The sequence below is a fragment of the Gymnoscopelus braueri genome (genome assembly GCF_963280865.1).
Source record: "Gymnoscopelus braueri genome assembly, chromosome: 9".
Lineage (NCBI taxonomy): Eukaryota > Metazoa > Chordata > Actinopteri > Myctophiformes > Myctophidae > Gymnoscopelus > Gymnoscopelus braueri.
This window is the reverse complement of record NC_137610.1, coordinates 30,921,213-30,938,401: the sequence shown is the minus strand read 5'-3', so window position 1 is coordinate 30,938,401 and position 17,189 is coordinate 30,921,213. Positions and strand designations below refer to the sequence as shown.

The 17,189-nt window shown below is 41.1% G+C and overlaps 1 protein-coding gene across 1 annotated transcript in view; it reads right to left on the bottom strand.

The window, feature by feature from the left end:
- Positions 1-4,238: 4,238 nt before the first annotated feature.
- The window catches only part of cfdp1 (craniofacial development protein 1), a 34,821-nt gene continuing 21,870 nt past the window's right edge, over positions 4,239-17,189 (bottom strand). The window contains exons 6-7 of the mRNA XM_080437698.1: positions 8,379-8,537; positions 4,239-5,068 (exon numbers count right to left, since the gene is read on the bottom strand). Coding sequence (XP_080293824.1) covers positions 4,975-5,068; positions 8,379-8,537 — 253 coding nt within the window. The 3' untranslated portion in view covers positions 4,239-4,974. The remainder of the gene's footprint in view (positions 5,069-8,378; positions 8,538-17,189) is intronic.

Below are 17,189 nucleotides of genomic sequence, written 5' to 3'. Positions count from 1 at the left end.
TTCACAATTGGCGCCATCATCGCACAGAAAATAAACCGAGCTCGATTTAGCCTATACTCTGTCAGGCTGTCAGCAAGCATACAGCCATACACTCAAGGGTGTGATTTGTTTCACCCAGTGTGATGAAAGAGAAATAGTTCGTTTTAGTTGAAGGTGCAATTGATTATCATTCAGCACTTGGAAAGGGTTTTATTTTTTCTTATTGCAAAGGGGCGTTCAGTGGAGCGCAAATCTCCGCCAAGAGGCAGGCATGCTCCTACCTCCCTCCAAAGTAGTGTGTGCTGCTGTACTTTTAAAAGTAACTCTTTACATTACAGGATTACTGCCATTAAAAAGTATTCCGTAACGTTACAGGAGTACCTTCTGAGAAAAGTAACACATTAGATTATTTTTGCGTTTCTGACAATTAAAATCCACCTGCGAGGAAGATTGGTATAAACAAAATCAAGAGTGGAGCCTACCACAGTGACCACCAGTGTTGTGGAGCTGTGCTGGGCTTCACCAACATTGTGCTCCTTTCAACAATAAATCCCAAAATAGTGTGAATACTTCCATGACCATACTAATGGGCCATGTCTGTCCAAATTGATATAAAATAACGTTAGTTAGAGCAAGCAACCAAAGCGTGGCAAGCAACAATTTCGAGAAATTGCTTAATGTGTTTGGTCCAAACAAGAAGCATCCATAAGGGAAAATTGTGTTTCCATGACATAAACATTCTGTATACTGCATCACATTGTGCACATAATTTTGGATGCCCCCCCCCCCCCACAAAGCATTTCAAGTTAGGGGTTGATTGTACATTGTTCATGATTTCTTGGTAAAATAGGCCCCTCCTACTAATTTTGGAATTCAGTTATACAGCCAAATGGTATGGAATATCAAAACGGTGTGTGGTGCTCATTGTCGCTAACTCTGATCATGTGTTCCTAATTTGGTGAAGACTGGTCCAAAAATAAATAACGGTTTAAGTTTTCCCATTTGAGGCACCCCCTATGGGTTGAACTTACACCCTTATTCTTAGACATCTTTCAGTGTGGTATAGGTATGCAGGTCATTGGGCTCCCTGCAGTGTGTGTACAATTATCCCCCCAACGACAGCAGCTATTTTAGACCACACACACACATTGCAAACACACACGCATGCATGCGTGTGCTCGTGCATGCACACAAATGTATTTCCACATAAGAAGCAGGCATGTGTGCAGTTAAAACATTTTCAAGTTAAATTAATACTGAGGATTTTATTGTGCATACAAAGAAAACCTATGGGCAATTATGCCATTGATGAAAGAAGACATACCCACCTGTTCGTCCGGAGATGTGTTTGGAGGGGCTTGGGGTTGTTATTTTTCTGTCACTGACACTTGACAGGTTGATGTTAATGGTGTATTTGACAGTGTTACTGTATATACCGCCTCTTCAACTTAACATGGCAAGTCAGGAGACCTTGGACAAGGTTTCTCTTAATCTCTTTAGAACTCAACAAGTTGCTTCACCACATTGCCAAACAAAGCTTCACTTTGGTCGAAAGTTCATCCCATAAAAGGGCGCATTAATAAAATGCAGTGTTTTTTTCTTAAAGTTTAAAGCAGAATACAACACATTCCGGAAGATTTGAGGCCCCTCAGTGCCCAGAGATTGACTAGTGAGCCCCAATTCTGGACCTGCATGTACCTTTGCAAGCCAAACAATACACTCTGCCGGAGCTTTATATCTGTCGGTCTCAATAAAGTAATATATTAAGTGGACTGTACAGCCACTCCTTAAAACGGGCCCCTCAGCATATAGGTGTTCAAGCAGTCAATTTATTAATGAAGTAGACATTTAAAACACCATAGAAAGGGACTCTATCCAATTCCATGCAGTCAATAGCATTTGCATTTAGTTAACTGGCTTTTACTGCTGGGCTCAGATCAGATGATATAGCACTGGTTTTTAGGAGACCTAAAACCGTTGAAGGCTAATTTATCATTTGTGTGACCAAACAACGTCATTGTTGTTGAGCGACATATTCTGAAAGGATCATGCGCAAACTAAGTGCAAATCAGCCTTTAGTATTAAATGTGTATACAGTATGTGTGTAATTCTGTAATTCGATTCAATGACAAAGTGAATTGTCAGTAGCAGAGCACAGACAGCCTTGTTTCGCTTAACCACTTTAACCCTTGTATTAAAAAAATTAATAGAACTTCAGTGGTTAATGTATCACTTCACAGCATTTTCATTTTCTGAGATGAACCTTTACCTATAATAAGATGTCGTTAGCCGTCAGCCGTTGACATCAACTGCACCCACAGCAGATCTGGAAAGAGTTACGTGTTATAACTTAAGAATTAAAAGTATTTTACTCAATTAAGACTATTTGTAAATATGACTGTAGAAATAAAAAGGTCATTACACATGATAGACTCAAGTATTTACAAGTTACGTTCCATGAAGAACCACTCAACTTCTACAATGTACGGAGAAGATATTCAGAAAACGCTGAAAATATATATAGGGTATAGGGTTAATTTGTGTTCATGTTTTGTTGGTGTCTCATCAACATGAGTGTCAGTTATGGGATGGTAAAGTCTAGAATGCCTACAAATGCAGATCTCATACTCATTGGAGGTTTTTTAACCTTTTCAACTGGTCACAGAGAATTTAGATCCAGTATGATCCATGGTCGGACCGTGTGTGAAAGACAAACAGTATCCATGGCCGACACCCAGAGAAAAACATTTTCACCCGCGATGTAACTTTCCATGTCGCAAGCACGCTGAAAACAGCATATACGGTCAAAAATGCACGTCTTTCCCACCTCCTCAACTGGCCACAGAACATTTATATACATTATGATCGCTTGTCAGACCGTTGGTAAACACAAAGGGGATCACTGTTCGTTGTCTAGAGAAATAAATATATAACCGGAGCTGTCCCTTCATTTGTTTAGACCATGTTGAAAATAAGTTGTCGCGCGAAATACAGTGGAAAAAAGTCAACCCAAGATATAGCCATTTCCAGGAAACCATTAAACAGGAAGTGGACGGAGGCGGAAATCTTCGGATGACGTTATTTCTGGATCCGGGTGAGTGGAAAGACAATTAAAGAACGAAAACTCGTCCAAACTCGTCGTTGGCAGGCTGCGCCGCGGCAAAATTCGACGCGTTAACACGTCCATGGCAGTCAAAGAGTTAATAGCCCTCTAATGCGACATGAAAATACAAACTGACTCCCGGCTTTTGATGCTCGCTACAAAGCTACAAAATAAAGTTGAGCTGGCTGAAAGTGGCAGCTACAAAGCTACAATGTGAGCAAGTGTTGTTTAACTATTTCCCCTCGGAACTCCTGCCTGTAATGGGGAAACATTTTGGGAAATGTATTTCCATCAACCAATTCCCTGTTCTTTTGAACCCGAGCCTTTATATTTTCCTTTACATTTTTCTCGCTCGACGGATGCGCGCTTGATGACATCAAAGAGTGTGTTGCACAATACGTAAACGGCGACTCGCCGACAGATATGCGGCGTTGCTTTATAGTTTTGTATCTTTTGTCGCTGCCATTGTGAATGCAACATGAGCCTTTTCACAAGGAAAGAATGACATTCAATTCAAACATTCTGTGGAAAATGTACACCATGCAAGGAAAACAAGTGTTCCTGTGACTGAACATGTTTTGCTCCACACACAGAGAATTAAATAGATTCATACTAGTGAAATAACTACAGTACTAGTTCATCTAGTAGCTAGCTGGTATTCATTAGAGTTGTGGCGCCGTTCTGGTTCACTGGTTTCAATCAACTCCCATTAATGGATCTGGTTCCATATACAGAACCACTAATGCATGAAAACTTGGCTTATGAGATTCAGCACCATTCTCATATAATCACCCTAGCTGAAAAAAAGGAAAAAAATTAAAAGAAAAGAGATAAGTGAGGATATTTTAAGAAGCAACATTATACCAGATAACGTCATGATATGACTGTGAAATTTTAACAAAATTATAGACTATGAAACATTCAGGCAAAAAGGGTGTTGGGAAGGGAGAAAAACTGCAAGTATAATGTTTAGAATGATCAATTTGATCACCATAAAACACCCACAGAAAAAATGACTTTGGAGCTCGACCTACGCAAACCAAAAAAACGTGATGAGCATAGACATAAACCAATTATCCACTACAGCCACAGTCACAACAAATTACAGGACAAACCATTCTTTTCAGGCAACAAAACAAGTCATAACTCAACAATCTCAGCTAAAAGTATCAGTACGTGTTTATTAAACATTTGTAGACATGAACAAACCAGGATGCTAGGACAAATAACCTTGTTTGCCTCTTTCTGACTTAGTCCTTGAGGGTACATTTCTACACTTTCAGGGTCAAATTAACATTCTGAATTTGACTGTGTACTCCCTCACCGAAAAGAGTAAATCTACAAGCTCACATCATGTCACGATCCGATGCATTGTGAGCTTTGAGATCGGCTATTTTCAATGTGTGATACTGTCGTACGATATATACGAAGTATAAATCAGGTGGAAATGTTTTTTAAAAATTAAACAGCTTCCCCTCTCTCTGGCTATGAATTTCCCCCAAAACATAATGCCAAAATAACCAAATAGTACACTTGGCTATCATTTATTTACACACACATCCGCACAAAATTGCACAACCTCAAACTACATGTACCCGTGTCCTGAAATAGACAAGACCCCCATAGTGTGTTGATGTGTGTGTGTGTGTGTGTGTGCTTGAGCTAACATAACATTACAGAGGAAAAAACCTACTCTGTCATTAGAGAGAGAGAAGCGGGGGTAAAGAGACAAGAAAGATCAGAGAGTGAGAAAGAACGAGAGAGAGAGAGATATACTGTACAGGAAGTCAAAACAAGCTGTTCAAATCAGTTGTGGAGTCAGGGAAGATTCCTGTGAGTGTGTTGGTGTGTGAGGGGGATAGAGAGCTCTGTTAAGTCTTTTCGTTATTGTTTCATGTTGGTTTCATGTTGGTGAGCCTCACAGCTTTCTCCCGCTCAAACTGTCGGTGGTCAACGCGCTCCAAAAAGTTCTTACGTTCCACGTACCTAAAAGTGCACACACGCAAATGCACACACACACACACACGCGCAAAAGAGGCAGGTTAGAGCTTTATCATCAAGTAAACACAACAGATACAAACCGAGCCAGAGATTTGAGTGCAGGCACTAGCCAGCATGGTACATCGACGTGAACACACACTTTTTCCCACCACAAACAGGCAAATCCCTGCTGTTCCCACTTCAACACAGGAAGTAGTTACACAACTTTTCCTGTACACACAGAGAGAAAGAGAGAGAGAGAGAGAGAGAGAGAGAGAGAGAGAGAGAGGGAGAGAGAGCAAAAGCCAGTGTGTGTTGGGGTTTCTATTCTGTCTGTGTTTGTAACTTGGGCCAGTGTCCCTCAGCTCTGTCTTTACTGTCTTTAGTTATCACATGATAACGCTGTGGGTTTTGGGGAAACAGGAGCACCGGAGTAATGGGCAGTCAACGGTGTGATGACATACTTTTTGGTATTTTCGTGACCAGAGAAGGGCGGAGTAACCGCAGCACAGTGGCGAGATGGGTTGGATTAGGCTGAATATGTTATCAGGGGGGTTTTTAGGGGCTAGTGTTGAAATAACCAATTAAGTATCCTGTTTTCCTTCCCTTTCACAGGAGTGCACTCTGTGCCATGGCACTCGGCCAGTTTCGTTATGAAAGCTTTAGGGAGAGTGGCGAGGGGAGCGTGTCTATGATCCCTCAGCCGTATGTTCCCTCATGCTTTAGTCGCCATCTTTCCAGTGGGACATGAACCTCTGCGTCCACATGCTAACGTCGAAGGTACCCTTTGTCGAATCACTGTGTCCAAATAGATCTCATTCCCACTACAAATCAGTTGTACACTTTCACCAAAATGTAGGCAGCAGAAACATTTATATGCGTAGTAATTGCAGTTCATTACTCTCCTTTTCTCAAGAACTGTAAGTTTTCACGCCTGTCCGTCGGTCCGTCCCTTATTGCTTATTTGACGACAAACTGGGTACACACCATCTTCAGACTGTCCTCCGCAGTGTGAAAAAGGGAAAAAATCTTTAAAAAACTTTAAGTGCTCATGTAATACTAGCATTCACAGTAGTCACGTTTTCTTTTCTCGGCCAAATATGTAAATGATGATATGAAAACCTAAAATAGGTTGTCCTAGGGTTAGTGGGTTTGAACTATAAAAATTGAGACAACAGGGCACTTATGGAGCAAATCTAGAACTTCATCCCTTTCGCTCAGTCTCTCCTCTCATCCCTCTGCTACCTCCCTCCTTTATCTGTCCTTCCACCAATCACACTTTTTCTGTCTTGATAGCTTTTATACTTCAATGGGTCTTTTTTTATTGCATGTCTGTTTTGTATTTGCTTTTCTTCAGAATCCCAGGAAGACTGCAGCCTCATTCATGTATCTCTTATGGGGATCCTTTAATAAACATAATAAACCTTATAATTACCTCCAGACAACAGTTAAGATTAAAGTCTCCACAAACAAACACCGTCCCACTCTCCTATCTTTTCATCCTTTCTTTCTCTGTCCATACCTTCTCTCACTCACACCTCCACAAATCAACCCTCCTCCATGCTTTAAAAGACATTAGTTTAAATGATTTGTTGTCAAAGACGATGATATTTTAGACAAAATGCTTTGGAGCTGCTTTGTCTAGCGTAACATTCTCACAGGCTTATGGCGGTCATGGTAGATTGTCATTTCGATCACTTTACTTGGCAGCATTTAAAAAGGAAACAGACCTTTTACAAATGCTCATGCAGTGGATTTTTCCTTTCCCCCTTCTTCCCAGTCCGTCTCACCCCTCCTTCCCTGCCTCCAACCACCATTCTTCAACCAATTCCATCTTCCTTAGCTCTCCTTCAGTTTTTTTCTTTCCTGCCTGGCTCTTTTCTTTGTGCCAAACCTTAAATGAAAGGACTAAACTAATTTAGCCTCTTGTCTATGAATCTTTTTTCCTCACCATTACACCACTATTTCACCAAAATTACCCCTCCCTTCATCCATCCCTCCTTTCCCTCCCAGATGAGCGTCACTAAATGGCGGAGCCGACATTAATTTCGCCTCGTACTGTCTGTCTTGCATCCCGCTCTCTCTCTCTCCCTAGATAGACAAACATGAAGGAGATATTTAGCCTGTCCTCCAGTCTGTAACTTGTAAAAACCATGGCCACCCTCTAATTCAACGGCTATATCTGATTGCTCTCTCCACTGTCTGTGGTGTGTGTGTGTGTGTGTGTGTGTGTGTGTGTGTGTGTGTGTGTGTGTGTATGTGAGAGAGAGAAACGTGAGGGAGATGTGACTATATCTCTGCATAATACCACAAGTGTGCGTGAGTGCGTGTGTTTGTGAACTGAGTAAATGAGAGATGCAGAAAAAGAGATACACGGTTGTGTGAGAAACTGTCATGTGCTCATTTCCATGCGATACCATAGCACGTCATGTATGACAGCATGTCTGCCGCGTTATCTCTGTGTCTGTGACTGCATGATGTACGTGCACTTAAGCGTCACGGAACCTATTTTTGTGCAAGTGTTATTGCGTGTATGTACAAGTGAGCGACTTTGCGTGACTTTGAGATAGTGCCTTACTATGTGTGTGTGCCTTACTATGTGTGTGTGTGTGTGTGTGTGTGTGTGTGTGTGTGTGTGTGTGTGTGTGTGTGTGTGTGTGTGTGTGTGTGTGTGTGTATATTGTTGCCAGTTAATGGGCTGAGTGTGCGGCCTTGAGTTGCCCCTGGTAACCGAATGATGATGTCATGGTTAATTAGCATCCTCAGGAGAGGGTGAAATTATTCTCCTCTCTCCCCTCCATCTCTCTGTCTGTACTCTCCTTCTCTCTTTCCTCCCCTCTCTCTCTCTCTCTCTCTCTCTCATCACTCAGTTTACCTCTTTTTCCTTAAATCCCTGTCACCTCTGTCCCTGGTTATTTCCCCCCCTTCCTCTCCTCCTCCCCCTCTATCTATCCATCCTAAAGTTACCCTCCTCTTTTTCCCCCACCTCCCTCCCCCACTTCTCATTTTCCAGCATTACGAACAGGTTTAAAATCCTCCTCCCCATCTACTCTTCTAAATCCCTCTATCCCTCTTCCCACTTCTCTGTCACCCGCTCTCAGCAGGAGGATAAATGACAACTCCCTCTCTTCTCCTCTCCACCCCCCGCCCTTCTTATCTTCATTTCTCTTTTGCCTGTATTACCCCTCTCCAGCGGCACTCACCGCCTGCCCACCTCCCAATGCTTGGATCCATGTTCCACTCTGATCTTTCTCTCTCTTCCAACCCATGTGCTGTCTGTCTGCCTTGCATTTGTCCTCGCTTCTGTTTTTCTTACCCATCTTTCCCTCTGTTGTGAATGGCCAGCTCGTCTGTGATGCCCTCCTCTGATTTAAAAGCGTCCCAGTCCATTTTAGACTTCTCCAGCGTGCTCATCTTCTGTTTCTTGCCCCCGAGGCGGTTCAGGAGGCTGGACATCCCCGCTGGACGCTTGACACTGAAACCAAAAGGAAAAGGAACAGTCACTGAAACAGCGTGTGTGTGTGTGTGTGTGTGTGTGTGTGTGTGTGTGTGTGTGTGTGTGTGTGTGTGTGTGTGTGTGCGTCTGCTGGGGGTTGGGGAGGTGAAGGCTGAGAAAACTAGACACACTTGCCCTCGGTGCATAGTTTCCAGTTCCTCATGATTCTCCGAGAAGAATTTCCCATGACGAAAACCCCCAGGAATTATCCTCATGGTAAAGATTAAAACACCAGTATTCGCTCCATGATCACGTTATGTGGCAGTGGTGGTTTGATTCCATGTTTACCTCTGTTATGGTTCAAGGTAATGCCCTAGTTTCATTGCTGCCTGGTGCTGGTCACAGTGTTCTAGCTGGACAATACACTACTAGCATAGGCCTCATTCCCATGACGTCATGAGTAATGACAACAAAAGCCTGCACTCATCCCCCATACAGATAACGACATGAATGAATGGAGTTACAATGGTAAGAAATACTACACGTACTCTTGACACTGAAGCAGAATTGTACTTAGGCGATTATCATTACCTTTGTTTACATGCTTTTTACACTAAAGGATGATACTGGTCCTTTCCACTTGAGTAATCGCAGTTTTGGCCATACATCATTATCGGACGAATATGAACACAGATTGTTGTAATTTAATTTATCTCCAGGACTATTTCCAGCTAGAATTTACAAATCAATCTGTGCTTTAAAATGCAGACACAATGATAATTTTACTGACAAAATAAATATGAGCGCAATAACGTTTTGTGTGTTGGATTATGTATCTGGAGCAAGTTTCACATCCTTGCAAGTTTCATACTCTAGTCTACTGAAATAACTGGAAAACAACAGTTTTCCAGGTGTCAGGTATACAGTGAGTTGTAGTACATAAGCTAAACATCGCAGACCACTGGTATGGTCCAAATTAATCAATATGGCTATTTTGTTGTTTAACATTTTCAATATTCTCAAGTGGGCCCTGATCCAGAAAAGGTTGAGAACCACTGATCTACACAGAGGTGCTGCCACAGCGTTTGTTATTAAAACATTATGGACCTCTACCTGTAATTGTCGGGATTTATTCTGATTTTCTTTTTCTTCTGCATGTTCTGTAACGGCGGTAGCAGTTTTTTCCTCGCTGTGGTGGCTGAGCTGACCGGTGCTGACGAAATCAAAGGCCAACACTTTGAATGCAATAACAGGGCCTTACTGATCCCAAGTTACTGTGAAAATGCAATTTGCCACACCACACTGCCACGTATTCAAAAATATGGAAGAGATCAGAGAGGACGTTTCAGCATTGTAGAGTCAAACAGCCCAGGCATGTCAGAAACCAGCGTTTCCTTTTCCACGGTACCATAATACAATTTTAGACATTATACAGTTGAAAGATGAAGACATGGGAGTGCAGGGTGATGGGTGACAAATATTATGTGCCATAACTCAAACCTATTGTGTTCAAGGTACAAAATGAAAGAGACACGGTGAATTCTACAGTATTGTGATGCAAACGGCATGCGCAGCACTAAACAGGCCATCTGCAACATGCAGAGGCTGACTTTCACACACGGTTGTACCTCAAGGTGTTACCACCAGCAACACAAAGATGGATTAGGTTAACCTATTTAGACCTGAGGCCGGCCAAAAAAATGCTTTCTAAATCCTAACAGTTTTCTGAAAAACTATATAGCAAAATCTAAAATGACACGAATGCTGTGTGATTATTCTATCGATTAATTTGTTTTATTACTTGAATATATATATACATATATTTAAATTATACAGTATATCAATGAATCTGCTAAATCAATTTGTCTGATTAAACACTTAAGTCCTATTTTATACTTTGTCGTGCACAAAACAGCTGATCTACAAGCTCACAACCAGTTGTGAGCTTGTAGATCAGCTTTGTTTATTTGAAAAACATTAATAATAATAATCCCCCCCCACCACAAAAAGAAAGAAAATAATTATTATTTTGGGTGCCATGTCATCTGCTGGTGTTGATGCACCATGTTTTATCAAGTCCTGAGTCAACACAGCCATCTACCAGGAGATTTTAGAGCACTTTTTGCTTCTGTACGTTGACAAGCTTTATGGAGATGCTGATATCCTTTTCCAGCAGAACTTGGCACCTGCCTACAGTGCCAAAACTACTAGTAACTGGTGTACGGACCATGGTATTACTGTGCTTGACTGACCAGCCAACTGGCCTGACCTGAACTCCATGGATAATCAGAGTTGTATTGTCAAGAGGAAGATGAGACACACCAGACCCAACCACACAGATGAGCTTAAGGCCACTAAGACATTTTTGTATTATAAATCCTTCTTTTGAGTGGTCTCATGTCTCTATATAAAATGTCACAGATGCTGTCCTGGTTTTAATGGGTTAATATACAATAAAAAAGCAGGAAAAGTTATAATATGGAGATAAGAGGTTTCTGCTCGACAGCAACGATATGCAAAGTACACTCCTATGAAAGATGTGTGCATTGTCAGATCGTAAGTCACATGATACACAAGACTAACAGTAGCTTTACTTTGCCAAACCACCAGCAACGATAGTGTTGATGTTTTTCTGAAATGCATTCAGTGTTAGAATCCAAGCAAGAGGAGTGGGTAGGGAAACAGGAAGTGTCACAGACAAAAAGAAAATCAGAGGCATGTCAGTAAAGAGGATATGAATACGTGTATGTGTTGACATTGGTGTCTATGTATATTGTTTTCTTGGAGATCTACAGAGCCATTGAGGGATAGGAGACACACACACACACACACACACACACACACACATAAGCACCCACACCCTTCCTTTAGTGTACACACACACACACACACACACACACACACACACATACACGGTTGCATCCCATCTTGTGAAATATTTGGTTAATGATCCTGCTTATGTGGTGTTCTACTCCATTGGTTGGTACAACAAGGTTCTTCTAACGCAATGTGCCATTTTATACACATATACACACACGCACACACACACACACACACACACACACACACAGCGATGAAGAAAAGGGACAACTTTGCAGTTTCTTTGTCTGAATTGCCTCAGAGCAAGCTCTAGGCACAACATATATAGAAGGCGTGTAGACGTTTTATGCCATGTAGAAGTTTTATGTCATATCTTCACAACAGAACACTAAAACACTTTTTTTAAAACCTTTGTAAGAAACAGTGATATATCCACATATACTGTAACGGCTACAGTTTTTTACTGCTCACTGATGGAAAGGCTACACACTGTAGCCTATCTATCAATGAGCAGTAAAAAGACACTCAAATATTCATAAAGCAAATGCACACAACCAGGCACTCAGGCATTCAGATGTGGAATGAGCTTTTCAAAAATGCAAACATGATGACACAGTCACACGCTAAATGAGTGACCTATAGCAGCGATTCTCAACCTTTTTAATTTAGAATTTTATCTCTGGGACCCCAATCTACACTGTACAATGCTCAGTGTTAATGTAATTCTGAGAGCGTACGGGTCTATTTGGTTACATTTGTTCTGTTGACATTCAGAGTTACAGACCCCTAAGGGTGCATTTGCTTCCTAACTATCATTCCCCCTGGAACCCCTTTAAGGACCCCTGGGGGTCTCTGGACCCCGTGTTGGGAGCCAGTGACCTATAGCGTGTAAATCCCAGGGTTGTGTGCAGCCCTCTGCCAGCTGTGAAACCAATGTTGTTCCCACGACAGTGAAGACTAAACAGAGAGCAGGAGAGGCTTAGAAAGCAAGAGAGAGAGAGGGACAGACACAGAGAGAGAGAAACAGATGGAGGCTAGATAAGAGATATCAAATCGTTGCTGTCGGGCGGGAAACCTTGCATGTCCAAAACCGTTCCTTTTTTATTACTATTTTAAAAATTATATAGCTAAAATAGCCGATCTACAAGCTCACAACGCGTTGGCGTTGTGAGCTTGTAGATTTGCTATTTTCACTACTTTTGTGCGACACTCTTGTATGATGAAGTAGGGTATTCATTTACGAAAAAAAACATAAAAAGTTGTAACACAGAGATACAGGGTTTCTGCCCGATGGCAATGAAATAATTGTGTTACGAGAAGCAAAACTGGAAAGGGGGGTGTTAAAAGTTGCAGAGAGAGAAAAACATGTAGCAAACAGCCCCCAAACAGCCCCCACGACTATTCACTGCAGTTTATTTGCATGTTTAGGTCTCCCATGTCTTGTCAACACACGCACACGCACACACACACACACACACACACACACACACACACACACACAATTATAAACAATGATGTGGTAAACGGAGACAGATAAACATACAGTCAAAGAAATGAAGGGCAACATCAAGTGGAGTTAGTGTTAAATGGTCTTGAACAAAGGCCAGGCTGTTCCATAAACACTATTATCTATTAGAGGCCTGCTAAGGACAACTGCTGGATTATTCTTGACTTTTTTTCACACCGTGGATAGATTGCATTCTGCATTACACTCAATATTTTACCTTTATTTAACCAGGAGTAAAAATCCCACTGAGATTAAAAATCACTTATATAAGTGAGCCACTTATGACATTGGACTGTGTGTGTGTCTGTACACACACACACACACACACACACACACACACACACACACACACTCTATAGGTTGTATATTAGGCTAAATATAGTAAACTCTTTACAATTGATAAATCATGTACAGTATTCCTCTTTTATCCACTGACTGACTGCATATTTCTAATCCCTGTACGTTACTGCCTGTTTAATCCCTTCTTATTATTTTGTCTTTAAGCTTTGGTGTATCTCTCTACTAATATCACTGTGTTTCATACTGTGGTGCTGCTATGACAACTGAATTTCCCTCAGGGGATCAATTATGTTCTATCTATCTATCTATCTATTGGAGGAAACAGCTTCCACTGCCACAACTTCACCCATCTTTTTCTTTTGTTCACTCTTCTATTTGTAGAAGACCTTGCCCCAACCATTCACAGGTCCAAAGGAGAGACTCAAGATACTGTAGTGCCAATGTGTGTGTGTGTGTGTGTGTGCGCGAGCGTGGGCACGTACGCATGCGTTTTTCAGAACTTCTAACGTTTGGCCAAATATTCCCCATCCTCCCAGCTTTTGATCATCAAAGTTGGAGATAATGAACACAGCCAAGGACCAGGTGTCCTCTATGAAATTTGATTTTAATTGAGCACTTGTATGTATATTGACATTTTAACATATTTGTGGCAAAATATATATTTTTTAAAATAAGTACACTCACTCTTGTAAGTAAAATCAACACTGAGGATTTTACTGTGTAGCACAAATGGCCATTAAAGCAAAGTGCTGACACGTTCGGTGAGACCTGCAGGCATACAAATGTAATGACGCACATTAGGTAAAATGAGATATGGAGGAAAATGTGCCCCCTGCCCACCAACAATTATAACTATATATACAACTGGTTTAGGTGGTTGAATTGCGTTGTCCCAGTATGCTGGGTTAAACTACAACACACACACCTGAGTGTTCTTTCATACAGTGTCTGACTTGCTCTCACCTCCTGCTGGGTCTTGTGTTCTATATTTATACCCGAGAGGCGAGAGCATCTCTGCACCTCATCGTCTTTCTCTTTGCCAAAAGCCATCTGTCCTGAACACAATGTACTACTGAAATCACCTATATCCCATTAGTTCCAGCCCAAATTCATCTGAATGTTTTTGTACTGTGGCTATTAGTGTAAACTAGTTCTTTACCAATGAATAATGTCAATTTAATGAATAAAAGACTGGTTGGAAACATGGATAAATGTTCATATTTAAAACGTAGATGCATACACACTTGCAAATACAAAGACATGCGTTTACAAAAATGTATGCATACGTACTGGCACATACGCGATTTGTGAAAGCCACAAATGTAAGCCATATGTATAACTTGATATAAGAGGAAATGAGAGGCAATGAGAACGGAATGGAGCAGCATTTCAGAACTATGTGTGGGTGTGTGTGTAACAAGCAGGGAATAAGTTAAATGTCCCTGTGGCATGTTAAGTATGTTATCTAGCGAATGAGACACCCATGTTTCATCTGCTGCACCAGTCCAAGACAGACAGACAGACAGACACATTGACTGAGTAAGGGAGACTGTTTCCCAAAAATGGAATTCAACCAATCAATGGAATTTTTTATTTATACATTTTTGTGTGATTATTGGGATCAAGCACTTGAATTTGAGTTTGCTTTTCTCAAAGGTTAATCTCTCTTTTATATTTCTTCAGAAGTTTTGCCTACACCCCTCATGTACGATATTGTTGTTTAGTTATTTCACATCTTCTTGTGATTATCTGTTTGGAAAGAAAACCATTTCTCCCACTCCTTTACATCTCTAAACGTGTAACTGCTGCACCTTGTCACATTGATGGAGACTAGAAGTTGCAATCGAATTGATTATGTTTAGAGGTCTTCTGGGGTCATTTGAGTTTGTGAAAATTACAAATTGGCAAAACACACACACACACACACACACACACACACACACACACACACACACACACACACACACACACATTTGAGAAGCAATCTACTTAAAATGACATATAATAGATCCAGCACTCATTTTGACTCTTTCTTGTTGTGCGATGAAGTACTGTATATACTGTGTCAGGCTCAACTGTGATCAACCACAATGATTGTCCAAAATCATTGCACTTTAAAGACTCACTTATAGACAAGACATTGAGGTGATTGGGCAATGTGGCAAGTGCACAGTAAAATCTGTGTTCATTTAAGTCTGAGAGTGTACAAATAGACCCATGGGGTCAATTATTACACTCTCAGTCAGAGTAAATTCACATTCAGGATTTTACGGTGTATATTTGTGCAGATTCCTGCAATCACAACATTTTGTAGGGCCAATTGATGTGTAATAATGACTGCATCTTTAACCACTTAAACCCCAAAGTTTACCTCAGGGTAAGAGTACCTCAGGGCTCTATACCGTGTATTTGCTGTTTTCGCTCCACATTAAATACAGTATCTTCACAGAAAACAGCAGATCAACAAGCTCGCAACGCATTGTTGAACCATATAAGCGTGTATAACCCTATTCTGTGCATGTCATAATATGCAACAATAGATAAAATATTTGGCCAAAATAAATGAACATTTGATGGAAAACAGGTTCAAATTCAGCAACAATAGCAGATCTACAAGCTCACAACGCGTCGCATTCGGCCAATTTTGCTATTTGCCATACTATACAACACCACAAAGTATATAGGGTTTAAATGGTTAAAGCCCTCTTCTTTCTGTCCATGTCTTTCTTTTTTATGCCGCTTTCATTCTTCTGCAAGTCTTTTTCCCTGTGGGATTGAAGCCTTCTCCTTCTGTCTCCTCTTCCTCCTCTTCCTCTCCTCCCTGCTGTCTGGACCTTTCAGCTATTTCTTTCTCACACAGCCAAGCCAGCTGGTTAAGTGTTCCTGTTTAACTGTGTAACTGATATGGCACTACCAACCATCCTCTGCATATGTGTGTGTGTGTGTGTATGTGTGTTCGTACATGTCATCATAGCCACAGAAATCTGGAGCCCTTACACTCTTTCCGGGGACACTGTAATACACACAATCATCCAAACACGCATGCACACACACACACACACACACGCACAAACACAGCTGCTCAACCTTCTCATTGAATGGACCAGTACTTCCTTCCTGTCTGAATAGACCAATCAGTTCAAACTGAGCTACTGACCAACACATAATGGTGCATAATGCCAATACCAGCTGAATCTGAATGCATCTCAGACACAGCATGCAGTAAATATCATATTTAACAGAGAAATAAAATGCCCTCTTTATTCATGTATTTAACAGCTCCTAACAGGAAAGCAGCCCAGGCTGCCTCAAAAAAGGCATTTGTGACTAGGGTTGGGATCCTTTAGGATTTTAATGATTCCAGTTCCTTAACGGTTCCTTCTTAACGGTCCGATTCCTTAACGGTTTCCTTAACGATTCCTACATGTAAAAATTAAAAAATCTATATAATTTTGGCCCTCATTAACATTTTTGATTAACACAGAATTGCATATATTTTATTTTAGTGGTTCTCAAAGTGAGGTTCAGGGACCCTCTGGGTTACTTGAGGGGGTTCCAAGTGGATCCTTACAGGTCTGTAACTCAGAGAGTACAAATGGAACCAAATGGACTCGTACATTTGTACACGCTCAGAGTTATGGTGGTCCTTGAAATTAAAAAGTGTGAGAACCACCGGTATTATTGTGTATAACAGACACAAAATGTGATGGAACCGATTCCAGTTCCTCAGTGTTGGAACTTGGAACCAGTTCCTCCGGTTCTGGATCCCAACTCTATGTAGTACTTAGGTTTATTTTACTTTAACACAGTCACTGCTGGGAATTAATTAATGAATACATTCGCCACTGCCAGTGTTTTTACTAATCTTTCGAGACGCACTGCATTTTTTTTTCAAAGAACATGTAAACACCAGATGTCTGGTGGTAAAGACGAGGGTCTCGTTACAAAAGAAATTTAACCTCGATCTTCAGTTCTTTAGTTATCGGCAGTTGAATATAGCTTGTTTTCACCGAAAACGCAATCTGGGAAAATAAATCAGAGTATCATTGTAGACACCCTATTCT